Source organism: Eumetopias jubatus, unplaced genomic scaffold, assembly GCF_037043125.1.
Source record: "Eumetopias jubatus isolate StellerSeaLion01/CBP00866 unplaced genomic scaffold, mEumJub1_p1.0 scaffold_5, whole genome shotgun sequence".
NCBI classification, from domain to species: Eukaryota; Metazoa; Chordata; class Mammalia; order Carnivora; family Otariidae; genus Eumetopias; species Eumetopias jubatus.
This window is the reverse complement of record NW_028274811.1, coordinates 61,304,763-61,324,605: the sequence shown is the minus strand read 5'-3', so window position 1 is coordinate 61,324,605 and position 19,843 is coordinate 61,304,763. Positions and strand designations below refer to the sequence as shown.

At 41.0% G+C, this 19,843-nt stretch overlaps 1 protein-coding gene across 1 annotated transcript in view; it reads right to left on the bottom strand.

The window, feature by feature from the left end:
• RASGRF2 (Ras protein specific guanine nucleotide releasing factor 2) overlaps positions 1-19,843 on the bottom strand; it is a 225,033-nt gene that overhangs the window by 143,405 nt on the left and 61,785 nt on the right. The window contains exons 2-3 of the mRNA XM_028114573.2: positions 17,541-17,647; positions 2,039-2,186 (exon numbers count right to left, since the gene is read on the bottom strand). Coding sequence (XP_027970374.1) covers positions 2,039-2,186; positions 17,541-17,647 — 255 coding nt within the window. The remainder of the gene's footprint in view (positions 1-2,038; positions 2,187-17,540; positions 17,648-19,843) is intronic.

The following is a 19,843-nucleotide window of genomic DNA, read 5'->3' as shown; positions in this document are numbered from 1 at the left end:
TAGGAGAAATGTTAGCCCACAATTTGGCCCAGTGAGGAGTAGGCCAAGGCCTTCACAGGAGCTGAGTGGCATGCTGCCATCTTGCCTGATGGTAGCTTCCTGTAATGCCCTGTGGTCTCCAAATGCAATGCCACTCAAGCCAAAGCTCCTGCTTCCCATGATGAGCCTGCAGCCTTCCAGATACACATAAGTACAGCAGATTCACAAAATTCCTTGGGAAAATGGTAACTGCAAAAGGAACTTCAGAGTCTTGGGATTGATCCAAGCCAACCAAGAAAAGGTGAAAAGGTAAAAAGGATTGAAACAACCTGGGATCTCTTTTATCTCCAGCTCAGTTATGTGGCCTGTGAAGGGCAACTCAAGACCAGATGGCCGCTCCAGTACACTTATTAATAAAATTCACTAGACTACCACTCAATTGCAGGCTCTTATAAAGGTAAGAACTTATACAGATTTACTACGCAGACATTTAAAAAGAGTCATAACTGATTCCTCTGACCTGTCTTTACATTTTGTCACCAATACCAAATACACATTTCTGCCATTTTCTGGCAGAGATGTGGGAAAATAAAAGGAGTAAGAAATAAATTATCGTTCCTGCCAACTGACCAAACAAGGCATACCTGCTACTGACAGTTTGGGGCTGCAATCTATATTCAGACTAAAATAGAGCATAGTGAAGACAGATAAGCATGCACAAATAAAGATTGGGGAACATTGCTTGGTGCTGAGTTTCTCTTGTGGAGTAAATGCCAACTTCTTTCACTTAGCCGACAAGCATCTGCTCTAGCTTACTGTGGCAAAGAAAGAACACAATAATTTTGTTTTAAATTACAGTGCCTGATATAGTCTTTTAAAATGCAGGTTTCTTAAGTTTTCTGTTGTTGTTTTCGCTATATCAGATTTCAGGGTTGAACTGGGAAGTTAACAACACTAATGATATGGTGAACATGGTCTGCAACTTATCAGATCCCAGGTGGAATCAGCTTACACCCTTGCTCTGTGAACTGGAGGTGATGTACACAGGCAGCAGGAGGTGAAAACCTCTCACAGGATTCGGAGTATGTCTTAGAGGAAGGTAGTGAGGAAACAAAGAGGAGAAAGCATCCAACGACTGTAAAAGTGACAAGAAAGTCACCAAGACTGAGGACCGTGAATTGTTCTGTCAACAGGATACAATTAGTCGTAGGTTTCCTTCTGTTCTATTCCTCTCTTTTGAAGCTAGGAAAATGCTAATGTACCCCTAGTCAGAAAGGGGGGAAAATCTTGTTTTCTACATTCCTCTTCAGTTCTTCAGTTATTGACCACTTTCCATGAGGAATAACAGGACAGCAAGGAAAGGTACCCTTGGGCTTCTGTATATAGACAGAGGCACTTGTGAGCATGGGAGGACCCAGGCCCACCACCAGGGCTGTAGACACCATGACCATCTTCTGTTCTCACTTGGCACAATCTCATAATCCAGGGGTACAAGGCCTAAGAAGTTCACCTTCGGAGGGTGAGGGGTGGGGTGGAGGGAGGCAGGAATGCCAAATTCAGGAAAAAGTGTACCCTAGAAAATGTCTTATACTTTAACTCAAATGTACTTTTCCAAAATTCTAGAGGGGAGAAAGTTGGACTCCTTAGATACAGAAGCAGCAAATTCTTCCGGGCTTCATTTCTGGTCCTTCCTTAGTTGCCATTTGGGAGTTTAACTGAATCTATGATAGATTCACAGTTATCATTACTACAATAGTCAGTCTACAAACAATTATATACTAGAGTCAGCTCTTGGTTATCTGCTCAAATGAAGGACATCAGGAGCACAAAATATTTAAAAAGCAGCATATTACTCTGATATTTTGTTGTAGCATATTTACTCAAATCCGAACAGACTAGATACCTTTCTAGCATAGATCTGTAGTCTGACCGTGTACATGTTGACGGCAAAGGAACGAAGTTTGGGATTAAAATCTTGCCCTACACAGGGGTTATGTAATTATGAGGAGACGACAATAAATGTGAAACAATGGGGAAGAATCTATCAACTGGGAAGTACCTCTGATTTAAGTCTTTCAATTTCTGTATCTTGATCTTCAAGTTGATGCCGGAGCTGGTTAGCTGCAATTTTTTCTGTTTCTACGATCTGAACTAGATGAATATACTTCTGCATTAACACTTCCCTCTCAATCAGAATGTCTGCGTAACTTAAGAGAAAATTACACAGTTAGTCAATGAGATACTGTTCTCCTGCAATTTCATACACAACAGCATACATCATGTTTTAAAAAGAAACCATAAATGTAGTTTGTTGGCTAACTCTACTTAATGTAAATATTAACTTTTGGCTGACATTTGGTATCATTTAACTATACAGAATTCAAATCATCATTTACATATCCTTTACTAAGCTATGAGTTCATTTAACTATATAGAGTTTGGATCATTACCATTTTACATATCCTTTACTGAGTTCATTTAAAGAATGGCTGCCACCTACAATTTAACATATACATTAGAAAACTGCAAAGGAAATCTATTGTTTATAAAGAAAAAGATGCATCTCCTTTAACAAAAACTGAAGTCTTTGAATTGATGGTACACACCTAGTTTCGAGGGATGATGTTCAAAAATATTTCACTGTTATGATAAGTCACTAGCCAATCAGAACAGACCGGCCACCAAGTGGAATGAATGTTTAAATTTATTAAAATATATTAAATCAGTGTTAGGTAGCAAAACAGGCTCGAAAGAACTATGATGCCTGTTCCAGTGACCACCTGCTTGGCTCTCTTTAGGATCGTGAGACCATCGATACCTCTTTCAAAAATGAATAGAAGCTAATACTTCATTCTAAAAATAAGTGTAGATTCTTGGGCCCTAACACCATCTGCCTCACTTGTATCCATTCTTTTGGTCAAGTGTGGTAAAGGCAAAACTCTCTCCTAGATTTTTATTGACTATGTAATTCTGTAGCACGTGGAATTTTGCCTCTAGATCTTCTTGCACCCTTTGAGGTAGTAAAATGTATGTTCCTCCATTTCCCAAATGGTCTGATAATAGTAACAATTAATAACTACTATTCATTAAGTGCTTGGATGTACCATATATATTCTCATTTTATCCTCCCAGCAACCAGGGGATAGGCTTTATCATTCCAATTGTACACAGAAAGATTTTAATCCTCACAGAGGTCACACAGCTAGTAGGTGGCAAGGCTGGAATCAAATCAATTTATGTTAGACCTTAAGCTTATGTTCTTAACCACAAGCTAAACTGTCTCTCTGATAAGAAATAGCACACTGGATATACACAAGAATGTTGTTTGTAGCAGACATCTCTTGAGATATCTGCCCAATTTTGCACTCACTTACCTCTTGCCTCTTTGAGAACTTGGGCCATAGCAGCCCTGTTTATACCACAAAATCTGTCCTCATGACTACATTACACTGGTCTAAAAAGAGATATCTGGCCCAAGCTAAACCAATTCATATTTCTCCTTGGAATATGGCATTCTGCCTCTTATTTATTTGCTTGAACTGATACGATACAAGCTTGGAAACCCTGGTTATCATTGTTGGGCAGCCATATTTGGCCATACCCATGTGAAACAAAGTGAGTCAGCTGAGAAACAAAGTAAGCAGATGTTCACGAAAACAGAGATTAGAGAGACAGAAAGGTAACAACTATCTGGGTTTCTATCAACTTTCTAGCTTCTGGCTCCACATCCTCATGATATCTAAATATAATTTTTACTCTTGGGTTCGGTGAAATATTACAATTTCTGTCTAATAAATTCTCTGTAACCTAAACTAGTTTGAAGTAGGTTTGTGTTACTTAGAACTGAAAGAGTCTTAAAACAATTCTAAAATCATAATTTTAGTTCAATTATCTCAACATCCTCAGCACTTACATCATGTGTGCTATCAGTGTTAGAAAAAAAACATAGTGTCAGCAATATTTTAAAGTCATTTGTTCTAAGAAATCACCCTAAGAAATTAGAGAGAGAGGCTGTGTAAGTGTAAGTGGGAGGAGAGTAAAAAAAGAGAAAAAAGAGCAGAGTCTTCATAGAGATAGGCTTTTAGGAACTTTAAAAGGAGGAAATGATAGAACATGAGAAAAGTAGTTGTTATAATAAAAATTCTGCCCTTTCTCCTTGATTTTATTAGAAATATGCCAAATTTATTAAAATATATTAAATCAGTGTTAGGTAGCAAAACAGTATTTGTTTTCTCTTATAAAAAGTCCAGTCCAGATTGTGCAGGTGAGTTCATGCAGACTCATTACCAACATCTGTCTCCCTTCACTTCCAAGCCCCCACTGAAGTGCTAGGAAAATTATTTTCTGTTTAAAGAATGAAACCACAACAGCATTATAAAACAGGAAAATATGCCATCAACAGATCAGAAGTTGTAAGAAATTCCATGAAGAGAAAGACCAAGTAGAATCAGAGTGGTGGGAAATTCAGAGTAGAGGAAACCACACAAGGAGACACCTTGCATAAACACGGTTCCCACCAAGGTGGCCAGGGCTCCAAGCTTGGAATCAACAAATTCAAAGAAATGGAGTAGGTAAGGGGGTGATCATTAGGGTCTTTCATTAAACAGGTGCCTTTAGAACATCTGCAAGTTAGGCTTCTCCTCTTCCCAATTCCTAAAGTAAAGAAATAAAAGGCACAACCGGCAGTAGTGACATGTCCTCAAGTCACAGCACAAGATCTGCTCTCTGTAGAAAAGGGACCTAATGAGGAAGCTAGACTCAGAGAGGACTCTTAATGAGGAAGCTAAACTCGGAGAGAACAGAGCTTGAATTTACCCCAGACCTCCACTGTTGACCCAAGAGAGAACCAAAAAAGGATCAGCACTAGGAGGGACTAGGAATGAAATACATGTACTGTTTTTCTATTGTGAACAAATGACCACAAACTCCCAGGTTCAAAACAACACATATTTATTATCTCGTAGTTCTGCGCATCAGGGGTCCAGGCTGTTTAGCTGGGTCCTCAGCTCAGAGTCTCACAAGCCACCCATTACGGTGTCAGTCAAGGTGCATTCTCATCTGGAGGCATGACTGGGGAAGAACCCATTTCCAAGTATTTCAAATTGTTGGAAAACTCATTTTCTTGCAGGTACAGAACTCATGCAGCTTGTTTCCTCAAGGCCATCAGGAGAGCATCTCTGACTTCAAGGAGGACCCCAGTCCCTCCTTGAGGGCTTCCCACTGATTAAGTCAGGCCCATCCAGGAGAATCTTCATTTGAAAATTATGAGAAATGAAAATTATTATGTGAAGAAGAATAAAGCATGCAAAGTGAATCATCTTAGATGACTTTTTTTCATTTGACAAGGACTTTTATTTGAATGACTATTTTGTGCCAGGCCCCATGCCAGGTGCTGAACTGATCTTTAACATTTTTGCCTAGATTATTATGGAGCCTCCAGCTGGTCTCCCTTCTTGTCCCCTGGCACTCCACCCCCACCTCTGTCTTTTCCCATTACAGCAGCCAGTGCGATCCTGCTAAAATGTCAGATCTTGCCATGCCTCTGATTCATTTCTCATAATTTTCGAGTCCTTTAATTCATTTAATTGGTTCTACCTACTTTACTACTCTCACCGGGGTATCGTCTCAACTTTACATTCAAAAACCTTTCTTTTTTTTAAGATTTTATTTATTTGTCAGAGAGAGAGAGACAGCACAAGCAGGGGGAGTGGCAGGCAGAGGGAGAAACAGGCTCCCCGCTGAGCAGGACCCTGGGATCAGGACCGGAGCTGAAGGCAGACGCTTAACGACTGAGCCACCCAGGCATCCCACAAAGCTTTCTTTATGCATCCCGCTAGTAAACGAATTGTGACAAATCAACTGGAAATGCTTCCATTCGATGTAAGAACTTTCAGAGCACTGGTATTTCTATTTTACTCTATTTCCAATATATGTTCTATCTGATTAAATTATCCATTTGCTCAAGTTTAAGAATTTCTGCCTAATCTATTTATTATTTCTTTTTATTTTTAATTTTGTTGTTGTTGTTGTTGTTATTCAGTTTAACTTCCACCAGGGGAAAAATAGTCTCTTCACTGCCAAGTGAAATAACAAAATTAAGCCATATAAATCAACATGATGAAAGCCAAACTCATGTGTCCAGTACCAACAGATGGCAAGTTTGAGGTATATATATATGTATGAGAGTAAAATACTTATGTATAATATTTATAATCAACACCAAGACACCACTATTCCATATGGGAGAAAAGGAAACATTCCAATGAAATCCTAAAGAGTCCAGAGAAGTACAGTATAAAAATCAAAGGCCTTCATTATTTTTACAGAAGAGTAAAAATTATATTAGCTTCACAAGAAATGGTTAGATGGGCCAGGACCTCATCCTAGCTACTTTGATTGAAGACATATTTGCTAATTAGGTAGATAGATAGACGGATGGATGGATGGATGGATGGATGGATGGATAGATAGATAGATAGATAGATAGATAGATAGATAGATGGATAGATGGATGGATAGATAGATAGATAGACAGACAGATGGACAGATAGATATGCTAGACAGATATGCTAGAGAGACATACATAATGAGAACTGTAACAAAACCCAAACTGAAAACTCATATTACAGGTGACTGAAGAAAAGCTCCCACTCGCTCTAGGATTATACTCAATTTTATTGAGACAACTCTCTGGAATCAGCATTCCTCACATCAGGGGCATCATGATGTCTTTGGGAGCTGGGAAAAACCAGTCCTGGATGACAGTTCCCATCCAAACAGTATTTGAGCACTGGCAGCAGCCAGCTCATGTACACAAGACCCTGCCTCCCCAGCTTTACTCATGGCCATTTCAGGATTACTATCAACCGCTTTTTCTGGTTCTCAAATTCTCTTACGTCCATAGCTCTACTTCACCGGCTAATCAATATTTGTGAGGTGTCACGTTAGGGTGAGGTTCTAACCCCCACTAATCCCTTCTTCTCTCTCTACTGGTAGACTCTCTTCTCCTAAGCTTGTTCCCATTACAATGAATGAAAACTCAACATCTCTGTTAGAAGAGACCAAAAAGAGGAATAAAATTTAAAGACTAAAAGTCTCTGTTCTAAATACTGCTCCTTCCTTCCATTTCACATTTAGTAGTTCATTACTTAAACATCTGACTAACTTTGGGGCATATGGAAAGTTGTCAATAATCCTTTCCAAAACACAATTAAATATTAAAAAAAAGCAAAATATTGTTATAAGGTAGTATAACAGAAAGTCATTAATGGTAAAATAATCACTTGGGGGCAGAGAAATTTTGAGGAACACTTACTTCCAAAAGCAAATATATTTTATAGTACTATATTATAAAACTGAAGAAAATATTTTATATCATAATTGTATTGATGATTCTTTCCTAACACTGACACTTTTATTTCTTTATAAATGTGCATAAGTAGTATTGGTAAAATTCTCTTTCTGATCACAAAAAATTCTTTAGTGAGAGTATATATCTAACTATATTCATTAAACCCATATAGATTAAAGGGGTTTATAAGTTCTCATATCCAATTTCTACTACAAGGACTCTAAATAAAATAGAAATGGAAACAGGTGTTGGTGAGGATGTGGAGAAATTAGAACCCTCATAAACTGCTAGAGGAAATATAAAATGGTGCAGTCACGATGGAAAATTAGTTTGGTGCGTCCTCAGAAAGGTAAACATAGAGTTAACATATGACTCAATAATTCAACTCCTAGATAGACCCAAGAGATTTCAAAACATATGTCCACAAAAATGTGTCCACAAAAATTCATAGCAGCATTGTTAATAATAGCAAAAAGTGTAAACAATCCAAATGTTCATCAACAGATGAATGGATAAACAAAAGGTGGTATACTCATACAACAGAACAGTATTCTGACATAAAAAGGAACAGAGGACTGATTATGCTACAGCATGGATGAACTCTGTCTGTTAACATTGTGGTAAGTGAAAGAAGCCAGACACAAAAGGTTGTATGATTCCATTTGTATGAAATGTCCAAAATGGTGGTGCCTGGGTGGCTCAGTCGGTTAAGCATCTGCCTTTAGCTCAGGTCATGATCCCAGGGTCCTGGGATCAAGCCCCATGTCAGGCTCCCAGCTCAGCGGGGACCCTGTTTCTCCCTCTCCCTCTACTGCACCCCCTGCTTGTCCTCTCTCTCTCTCTGTCAAATAAATAAAATCTTTAAAAAAATAAAATAAAAAAGGAAAAATAAATAAATAAAATTTTAAAAAATTAAAAAAAAAATGATGGAACACCTGGGTGGTTCAGTCAGTTAAACATCTGCCTTCGGCTCAGGTCATGGTCTCAGGGTCCTGGGATCCAGTCCTACATCAGGCTCCTTGCTCAGCAGAGAACCTACTTCTCCCTCTGTCTGCCACCCCCCCCCCACTTGTACTCTCTCTCTCTCTATCTCTCTCTCCCTCTCTGACAAATAAATAAATAAAATCTTAAAAAAAAAATGAAATGTCCAAAATGGGCAAATCCGTAGACACAGAAAGTGGGTCAGTGGTTGGCTAGGGCTAGGGAAAATGGGCAGTAGGGAGTAGATGCTAACAAATATTGGGATTTTTTGTGGGTGTTGAAAATGTTCCAGAATTAGATAGTGGTGATGGTTACACAACCATGAGAGACTATGGACTCTGAGAAACAAACTGAGGGTTCTAGAGGGGAGGGGGGTGGGGGGATGGGTTAGCCTGGTGATGGGTATTAAAGAGAGCATGTACTGCATGGAGCACTGGGTGTTATATGCAAACAATGAATCATGGAACACTACATCAAAAACTAATGATGTAATGTGTGGTGATTAACATAACATAATAAAAAAATAATAAAATATTTATAATAGCCAAAATAAATAGATAAAATAAAAACCATTAAACTGTATGCTTTAAAATGGTGGGCTTTATGGTATGTCAATTATATCTCAATTTTTAAAATATTGTTTTTTTTTTAAAAACAATGGAACAACCTCCCCACCAAAAGCAATATTTGCACTGCGTTATAATTCAAAAACTCTTTCGGTCAAAAAAAAATTCCATATATATAAGAACAAGACAAAAAATGATGCAAGGGAATTTACAACAAATACAAGGAGATAATATCTTTACCATACAAAGAGCTCATAAACTGATAAGAAGAACACCAATAGAAAAAAATGAGCAATGGACATGAGATGATAATTCCTACAGGAAACATAGGCAAATATTAATAGCAAAAAATAGTCAATTTCACCAATAATCAAGGAAATGTTCATTACAGATCTATTTTTCACCCACCAATATAATACAGATGTTTAAAAAATGTTTCCAGCTTTTTCATGTCCTAGCGGAGGGAGATTAAATTGGTAGACAAATTTCTGAAAAGCCATTTGTCACTGTGCCAGGAGCAGGAGATAAGAGGTGAGCAGTACAGATTTGTGCTGAAGGCTGACAGAGAGAAACAGACATAAACAAATCAATACACTAATCTCGCAGGGACTTGAAAAGAAATAAGGAGTTACAGTGGGAGCCCAAAGAAGGGCAAGGTCAGTCCTTTCTACAGGGGGAAGAAGAGGACCAGGGAAGGTGATGCAGAGGACTGAGAGCTGAGTCCTGAAGGACGAGGCTGTTAGTCAGACTGAAGGGGCCATGCCAGCACATTCGAATTCCTGGGTGTGGTGCTACAGCTACAGGCCGGACACAGGGGAGGGGCGGCGTGAGAAGTTCACAAAGGTCAACTCAGGAGAGGCCTCGCGGGGACTGGATCACTGAATCCCAAGTTCAGGGATATAACAAATATCAGTCGAACGAATACATTTTTTTTTCTTAAAAGCAACATGAAAAATCATTATACGATTCTCTCTACCATTGCATCTGATTAAAATTTTCTCTAAGAAGAAGTAAATGGAATATAATAACCAAAATAGCTAACAGGAACCCTGGAGTTCTTCTAGGAGCAGATGTTCTTTTCAGAAAGGGCACTCTGGTACCCTGTGGAGGAGGGATTAGGAGGCAAACTTCGAAGAGAGACAGGTGAGAGGGCTGAGCAGTAAGCCAGGCAACCACCGTTGACTCCAAGGAGGAGTTGACTCCCAGATGTTCCAGGGCTCAAATCTACAAGTGGCTGAATGGATGTGAGCACTGAGGGCGGGGGGTGCAGGATGGTGCTGGCTTGGGCGACGGAGTGTATGTGTATAGGAGACTATACCCTGGTACAAAGAAAGGGACAAGAAGGGGACATGGTGAAAAACATGAGTTTGGCTTTGGACTTACTGAGTATCAAGTAACCCTGAGCACCCAAGGGGAGAGGGTATGTAGATGGGTCAGCAGAGAAAGGTGACTCTGCACATAATAGAGGCAATTCATCTTGGGACCAAGGACACAGGCTCCGGGGTTAGCCTGACCTTGGATTTGAACTTAGTAGGCTGGTGGCCTTCAGGAGGTTATTTCATCCTCTAAGACCGCAGACTCCACAGGGATGGTACCACCAACTTCATGGGCTGTGTGACTGTTCAGTGAAAAAGAGTATGGTGCACTCAGCACAGTATCCAGCGTCACCAGAGCACAGGGAAGGTGACTCCAGCCACCTGGCAGAAGGAGCCCTGGCAGTGGATACCCGGTGAGGAGAGAAAGGCAAAAGGGCGCAGAGCCGTGACATTAAAGAAAGGATTAGAATACAAGGGGCAGTGAAAGAGGAGGAGAAGAAATGATCAAAGGAACAGAAGGAGAATCGGGAGTGAGAGAGGTCATAGAAGCAAAAGGAAAGATAATTTCAAGAGAAGATTTAGGTCTCTATATACTGAAAAACAAAAAACAAAAAAAGCAACCTCCAAATTAGTGTGAAAGTGATGTGGGAGACAAAGGCAGAAGAGAAATTATTTAATTTCCTTACTACCTACAGCCCCTTGACAAGTCCTTGAAACAGGCCGAGTGACATTCCTCTAAGGGACACACTGCCTCAATGCTGACACTTTGCTGAGGGCAAAAGGCAATCCTAGCAGGACACCCCCCCCCCCCCCAGGATCCTGTAAGTCTACTTTAACTATTTTTGGAACTTTTGGAAGTTTCCAAACTTTTGGAAATTTCCTTTATCTCTACCCCCCAAGATACGTGTTGGCGATCATCCCCCAAGCATATGGCCCACCGATATACATCAGAGGGTCTCCTGACTCAGGTTTTATGAAACATTAATACAAGACCCTTTCCCAACAATAGCTAGCCCCCTCAAGGTCCTGGAAAACTTGCTTCCAAAATTCCTTAGAGACTTACGCTATCCCTAACCCCCTCCCAACTTGAAAGTATATAAGGAGCCGCTCCTCCTGACCCCAGTGCAGCTCTTTCTGCCCACAGGTCCTGTCCCCGGGCTTTAATAAAACCACCTTTTTGCACCAAAGATGTCTCAAGAATTCCTTTCTGGAGGTCAGCTTTGAACCCTAACGTCTTTCCTACCTCAAAGCAAGGTTGAACATAATGTGACTAGTAAGTAAAAAGAGTATATAATCATATAATTTACCTACCCGTCTTATCTATCCATCTTTTCTACTTATTTATCTAAGAGATATGCAAATGTATAGAAAAACTAAGCACTGGATTGTTACCAATAAATACCTTTGAGGAAGTAAGTGGGCTTGGGGATTGGGAGCGGGGAAGGAGGAGCATTTGAGTGGAAACTAACTTTTTACTCTACTTTTCATTGTTTGAATTTTCGTTTTCTTTTTTTAGAGAGCCTGGATTTATGTACTATTTGTGTTATTTAAAAACTATTAAATATAACTGGAAAGTTGGAGCTACATAAGGAAAGAAAAGCTTTGGAAAGTTATTGTTGAGTCGGGCGACAACAGGTTCCCTGGGGCAGGGACAGAAACCCATCACAAAGGGAGCCTGAGCTGGGTGCTGGGTGCGGAGGGAGAACCACCCAAGGATTTCTTCCAGAAAGGCAGGCGGCGCAGCCGCTAGAGGAAGATGGGGGCCGAGGGAGGGATTTTAACGTTTTGTTTCAAGGTGGGAGAGATTCGTGGAGAATCAAAGAATGCAGGAAAAAAGCCCAAGAGGGGTTGGTAAACAGATGGGAAGTATAATAGAGCAAGGGAATAAATGATGGAGCAAGGGAATCCGAGGGAAGAGGCTCAGGGCAGAAATGGGCCTTGAAGCAGCGTCAGTTCTTGGGACGGGGAGAACCCGTGGCGGTGGCGCCCCCCGCAGGCGGGCCCGGAGGGCGCGCACAGACAGACGGAGCTCCTGCCGCCGTGTAAGCAGAAGCAAAAGCCATGTGAGGAGCCGGAAAGAGAGCCGGCAGGTTCAAGTGTTAACAACGGGCTGCAAATAAAGCGATTCAAGCCCAACTCTTCCCTATAGAAAACAAGTTCTATGATCTCATCAAGTGAAATCTTTCATTGTTCCCAGACATATTATCCCTTTTCTCTCGTGTTGCGCTTTGCAGGCTCTGAGGAAGAACGTGTTGAAGTCTCTTTTCATCACGTCAAATCTGGAGGCAAAGGCCCGACAGAACTTCTGAGTAAAAAAAAAAAATACATATATATATCTCAAATGAACAAAATCCACATCTTCGGCTTTAAAGTAGTGATAGTCTTACTATAAGAAGAATACAAAATATGGCTTCAGGATTGCTTTAGGCAATTTCTGGTTTTCGGCCCATTTCTGATTTTCTAGTCCTGTCATTTCCCTGTGATACATGAAGCACTTTCAGCTTTTCTATGTAATCACTTTTTTTCTGATTTGTAGGGGATTTCTCCATGGACATTCTATAAAGAGCTGGTTTTATGGGGATGACGTGATACACAGTGTGGCCTCTATGGTTGGACAGATTGTATACTATACGCTTCACTCTAAATTAAGCCTCTAACCAAGTAAAGAGGATGAGGTTACAGGCACTAGATGTTTGGTGCAGTTACTATGTTGGGGCGGGTGCGTGTGTGTGTGCGTGTGCGTGTGGTTGTGTACGTTGTGGGGAAGGGGAGAACAACAGACTGAGGAGGGCGGGTGGAGAGAATGAACTACAGTTTGCCTCAGGCACATGTAATCAAAAGGACTACAGATAAAAACAGACCCGAGAGGCTGGATCAGGGCTTTCTTTAGTGGATAAGAAGACAAGGCTTCCCTGGAAGAGTTAACTGGAAGATTAAGTCCCTCTGATGGTCAAACTTAGGACTGATAGCGTGAGTGAACAGGAGCTTTATGGAATGGAAGCATACACCCAGTTCCTTTTCGCTTGCAAATGCCCTCTCCACCGAGAAAAGCCTAAGATCCACCTGCCACAGGCACATACCAAGAGGAGGGAGGACAGTCGAGGTGGGGGTCTGAACAGAGTTACAGATGGAAAAATTAGAAAAGCAGGCAAAAGACACAGGTAGGACAGTCTCAAACACTGGAAGCATAAGGCATACCTTTGCAGGGAGAAAAAAAGAAAAAGCTGTGCACGTTCCATGGTGCGCCGTGCCAGGTACAATATTCTCTACGTCTCCAACTTTTCACAAGTCCTCCCCTAACCTCCACTTTGATAGAAACCCAAAGCCAGCTTTCCCTCAGGACACACCTTACTTCTCTAGTAGCTTCTGATACTCATTTTCTCATATCTTACACAGCAAGGGCAAGGAGAGCCCTCAGAGGGGCTCCTCACAGCCCCTTTCAGGCAAGCAAACCCTCCAATTCCCCACAGAGGCCCTTCCTGACCAGCGCTCATCATCTCTGCCCCACAATCCTGCCTTTCATCCATCATTTCTTCTCCCAGGAAGTGACACTCTGAGAGATGTGTTAGATACCCACCTGATCTAATAGCACCTGCACCCAGGTGGTCACAGAGTCCTAGAGGAAGTCTACCCTCCACCCCATCTCTGGAATACTTTCCACTTCTCTTTTATTAACTGGCAGAGACCAGGTCCTTCGGGTCTTACACTTAGACCAGACCGGGAAGAGCTTCGGTACCTCCGCACACCTAGACCCCCTTCCAGGCCATAACCACCTTCTAACTGCTGAGGCTTTGCTTGGTCAGTGTTCCACCAAATGAAAAGTGGAGAAAAAGTGCTGTGGATGTTGTCTTTTCAGCCAGTGAGCCCTGAGGACCCACAATTAACTGAGTCAGTGTTTTTGACTGTCCTAATGTCAATGACTAAGTCAACCACAGCAGGCAGATAGACCAAGAGGACAACAAGAAAAATCAGTTATTAGGAATACCCAGAGTTCCATACTCAACTACCAAACCACTATGGAATAAGCATAGAACTTCAGTGCCATCAAAATGCTCTGGCCTCTCCTTATCCAGACAAAAATAAGATTAAGTCTGGCTAGCAGCTTCCCATGAGCTGGTGCCAATAATAAGTGATGGAATGATATTATAAATGTGCCAGTGTTCTAGAAATGTAATATTGGCCAACTTCAAAAAAAAAAAAAAAAAAACACTGTAAAACAAGCTTTCTGGACCCCGTCAGGGCTTCGAAATGAGAATATAATTTCCAAAAAGATTTTTCCTCGGGCCGCATCTAAGGAAGAAAACATGCAACTCAACATCCCAGAAAATGACTGAGAGATCCTCTAACGGCAAATTGGAGCAAGTAGATTCAGCTCGGAGGTACAAAGGCCAGCAGCAAGAATGTGATTTTCATGGCATACAAGGACAGCATGCCCAAGCCAGTACTGAGAAGACATCCCAGGAAAACAGCAGAGACCAGGAGAAGGGTTCTGAGCAGTCCCTGTTTCTAGGCAGCGTCGGCAGGACACTCAGGAAAGAACTGGTCTCGGGCTAAAATAGTCATCAGTTAACCAATAGCTCAGACTTTTAAAAAGAGGGAATAATAACACTATAATTATTGAGCATTTTCTATTAAAAAAGCAGTGGCACCAGATTAACACCACCAACTATCCTCTAAAGGTGAAATATTTAGTCAACCAATCAGTTGTGTAATTAGCCAAATGCCAAGCAAAACTGGCTGACAAATGCTTTCTCTGAATCAGCTTCATTAACTTTCTGGCTCTGCACATGTATGAACAGTCAGAATGAATTTCACAGATCCAAGTTTACACCAAACACTCAACTTAAATGAAAAAGCTGTTATCTTCCCTGATTTATAAAACAAAAAGATTTAAGAAGCATCTCAATGCAAAAAGTCAAATATAAGAACTCAAGTATAAAGCAGTCTGATTAAAAAGAACTCATCAAAGAACCCAGTCCTGGGCCTTAAATCAAAGGAAAAGCAAATCTAATGGACCAAAAAGTCAGGACATTAAAAAAAAATCAATTATTAGCTAAATCTTCAAATCCACAAGAGAATTTTATCATTTGTTCACCTAAACCACTAAAGTGGTTTCTAAAGTCTGTCTCCTGACAAGACCACAAGTGCCCTAATTGATCATATGTCAGTCAACACCAAATACTGGCCCACACCCACATATATGACAAAGTTCTCATGATACAGAAAGGGAAAAAAAAAAAAAAACCTCACTTAAAATCTAACCATTTTTTGAAGTAATTCATACTCTGTGTTTGGTCCACCTGAGTATTTGCTTGGCAACTACAAAGGTAAGGTATTTAGGTTACTAATAGTATCTCACTTTTCTGGAATGAAAAAAGGGGGGGAGGGGAGGAATGCCCATGTTTTAGGTTATCTACTTCATTTTAATTCCCAGGTAGGAAGGAATTACACAGAGATTGTCTAGAAAGAACCCAAGAGTTCTACCTTGCCAACTTGATAACTTCTTTCACCTCTCAAGACCTGACCTTCTTTCTATAACAAGTCATTTTACATTACAGTAAAGTCTGGAGCAAAACCCTCCGACAGAAACAATGAGAGAAAAGACAGCTGAATGGTGTGCCAGGGTCATGGTGTGGACAAGCTGCCCCCAGGGCCCACTCGGAGAGCAGCATTTGGTTGCCAACCCTGTGCATCTCAAAGAAATATTCTGAAGAGGAGGAAAGAAAAGGAACTGAAATATTTTGCAAATAACATCTTCTACTCTCAACCCTGACCTTACATTAATCTATTTGCATCTTTGAATAGAGGAAAAGAAAAGAAATAGAAAAGGGGGGGGAAAGAAGAGAAAAAGACAAGAATGAAGACAGGTACAACCCAAAACACTGGTTAAAGGCTCTGGAGTCAGACTGATCTGGGTTTGAAGACCAGCTCTGCAGCTTAACAACTTCATGTTAGATGTTGGCCAATCTGCTTAATAATCATGAGCCTTTGTTTTCTCATCTGTAAAGTGGGTAGTTGTGAGGAATAAACAAAGCATGTAAAGCATTTAGCATGGTGCCTGACACAGAGGAGGTAGGTGGTCAATATAAAGTAGTTGAAGAAAAAAAGAGGGGCGGGGAGGGGAGGAGACTTTCAGAGAAAAAAGTCTCAAGGGTTCAAGAAGAGTCTCAACTCAGAACAAATGTCCCATCTGCTTTACAGTCAATCTGAAAATATTTCTTGGTCACCTACTACATAATTAGCACTGTGCTTTGTTCAGAAATGAAATCTCCTCCTCCTCACTCTTGAGGTGCATGCAATCCAGCTCAAGAAACAGAAATCACACATGTGAAATATGTAAAAAAAAATGATAAAAAAATAAAAACAAAAACAAACCCCTAAGTTGTCCTGAACTGTTAAATATTCTATGTGTAGTAATGCAAGTGCTTCGGCGATCTGGAGAAGGGGCCTGTGAGGGCTACTTGTGGGGGCCGGTTTCAGGGACAGGGGCGGTACAGGCGTGAACGGGGACTTAGGAGAAGCAGGGGGCGTGTCAGATGAAGAAAAAGATGTGCCCCAGCTGGAGTTTTGCCACGGAAGCAGCGGGGAGATGAGCAGGGACTTACAGAGTGACCAGAGACTGGACGAGGGAGGGGACAGCCAGGAAAGCAGTGAGCATGGGAGCTATTTGAAGCAAAAATGGGCTGGACTTCAGAAATGAATATGAAAAAATAAAAAAGAGGGATCTGCCTGACTCTCTTTCAGATTTCTTGTTTATGTTTGAGGCCAAGTGCGTTCTTTGTACCTTCCTGGTATTTCTTAGGAGGAAATAAAAAAATCATACTCTTTTATCTCCCTAGATAGAGTCAGCATCACCCTTCTTGATAACCAGGCTGCCCAGGGCAGGGTTTACAAATGTGGGCTCGGCTGGGTCTGTAAGCCAGCTCTGCCACTCACCAGCTGTGAGACCTCAGACAAGCAAACCAACCTTCCCGGCTTCATTTTCCTTCTCTGTAAAAGGGGGCAATTATAATACCCACTCTCAGACTGTCGAGAGGATCAGCAAATCAATACATTTAATAAATGCCTTAATTGAGCGCTTAGAAGAGTACCTGGCACATAGGAACAATTGACAAAAGTGACCTATTGTTATTATTGTTGTTGTTGTTACATACATTACTTTTCATCTTTAGCTAGAATATAGCCATAGAACGCTCAAAGAATCATCTCACACATCACTAAAGAGGGGGTACCAAGGGGAAACCCATCTTGGAATTGCAAGTTCTCCCAAAACTACAGCCAACAGTGAAAACCCCAGTGTGAGAGACCTAGCCAATCCAGTGTCACACAGAGGGTTTGAGCCCATACCTGGCTTGGTGAATGGCCTCCATCCACTCTCTACCATCCTGCTCCTCCTCACAGCGCAGCTCCAGAGCTTTCTGACCTTCATGGCCAAAGAGAACAGTAAAGTAATACTAGAGAGAAAAACAAACAAAGTTTAGTTTTATTTTTCAACCATGACCGCATAATATAATATTTCCCTTACAAAGGGTATATGTTTAAAAACTGAATCAGCAGTATATAAATCATATTTCAAAATGTAGTATCACTCCCATTCCACTTGGCAATGACTTTGCACCTAGAAGATTCAACAGGTTTCATCTTAACACCCTTCTGTAAGAGTCAGCCCACAATACCTCACTAGATACAGAAAAGATATTTGATTAAGACTCTACACAGACACATGATTAAAATTCCTTACTGAAATTTCTAAACCTAATAAAGGATATCTAAAAAAATTTACTATGTTTTACCTATTGGTGTACTATTACAAGCAACCCTTCTGGGGCTCCTGAGTGGCTCAGTTGTTAGGTGTCTGCCTTTGGCTCAGGTCATGATCCCAGGGTCCTGAGATCAAGTCCCACATCGGGCTCCCTGCTCAGAGTCCGCTTCTTCCTCTGCCCCCCTCCCCCCTGCTTGTGTGTCTGTGTGTGTGTGTGTGTGTGTGTGTGTGTGCCCTCTCTCTCTCTCTCTCTCTCTCAAATAAATAAATAATTTTATTAAAAAGCAACCCTTCTAAAATCAAAAATAAGAAAAAGATGGTAGTTATTGACACTTCTATTTACCAATTCTGCCTGGAGAGCAAGATAGAAAAATAAAGGAAAAAAGGCACAAGAAATGGAAAGCAAGGGAAAAAAATCATTTTCACAGCTGATATAATTGTCTATATTAAAAGCTCATTGAAAAACTATTAGAATAAGAACACTGAACAAAATAGTTAAGTACAAAATCAATACACAAAAATTTATTGCCCTTTGGTAAAATATCGACAAACACAAAGCTTAATTTTGAAAACACAGCATTTGCAATAACAAATACAAGTAACTGAAGACTGAGTCTAAGAAAATGTGTTTATCACCTCTAAGAAGTAAATTAGTCTATAATTTCAATGTATTCCAATAAAAATATCGGGAGTTCTTATTTTTGGTAGAATGTGACAAATTGAATCTGAAATCTGTGCCAGGGGAGAAGCTTTCACTTTAAAGCAGTCTGTTTGAGGCCGGACACATTAATTACCAAACTGAGACAGTCTGGAAAGGAAATGTGACTGGAGAGCTTTTTATTCTACGAAAATGATCAGAAAATACACTGGACCTGCCCGGGACGCCTTCCTGGTGCATAAAAAGAGCCAGGCCACAGAGCTGCTCTAAGGGAGAGCCAAAGCCAAACACAGGGCTCCTTCTGTCACACCACCTTCCCACCCACCCCCAGCCCCGAGCTCTTGTTTCTTCAATGTGACAGTTATGTACTCATCTTCTTCAAACGAATTAAAAAACCTTCAGGACAATAATCCTAGAGATAAGAATTTCCAGCATAAGGGAAAAGAGAGAGCGAGCGAGACAAAGCAAGAACCAGTCTCTTAATTGCAGTGAACGAGCTGATGGTGGCCAGAGGGGAGGTGGGTGGGAGGATGAGGGAAATAGATGATGGGGATGAAAGAGGGCACTTGCTGTGATGGGCACAGGGTGACGCGCGGAAGTGCTGAATCCCTCTATTGTACGCCCGAAACTAAGAGAACACTGTATGTGAACTAACTGGAACTAAAATAAAAACTTAAGATAAAAAGGAATTTTCAGCACAATTTTACCAAAAAGAAGAAAACGGGCTAAGAGACTTCTCGGGTTACCTGTACATAAATGACCAGTCCAGTGAGGACTCTGAGCCACGCCTGCGCGGTAATCCACCACACTTCCCACGGACCATCCTAAGCCCTGTAAATGGCAAGCTGTCTTTAGTTCTTAAACCTCTTGTCCAGCCAGAGGACCAAATGCCAGGAGCCAGGGGGAAATAACCTGATGAAAAGGCCACGGAGAGTGAGAAGAACTGAATTTAGCACTGTATTCAATAAAGCTCCATTTAAATTTGAGAGGAAAAAAATCAAAACTCAATACTATAACAAATCAGTGTCTTAAAGGTCAATCCTACAAGTGATGGCATTTCAGTAACTGCTGGCTACTGTCCAAGCTCAGCTGTCCAGACCAGGGAGAGGAAACGCTTAACGAACTGGCCCAATCTATTGAAAGGCTGCAACTGGCATCTCGACAGCAACTGCTACTCTGAAACCCAATTAAAAGCCACCTTTCAAAGACAGCAAGGCAATTATATTAGCA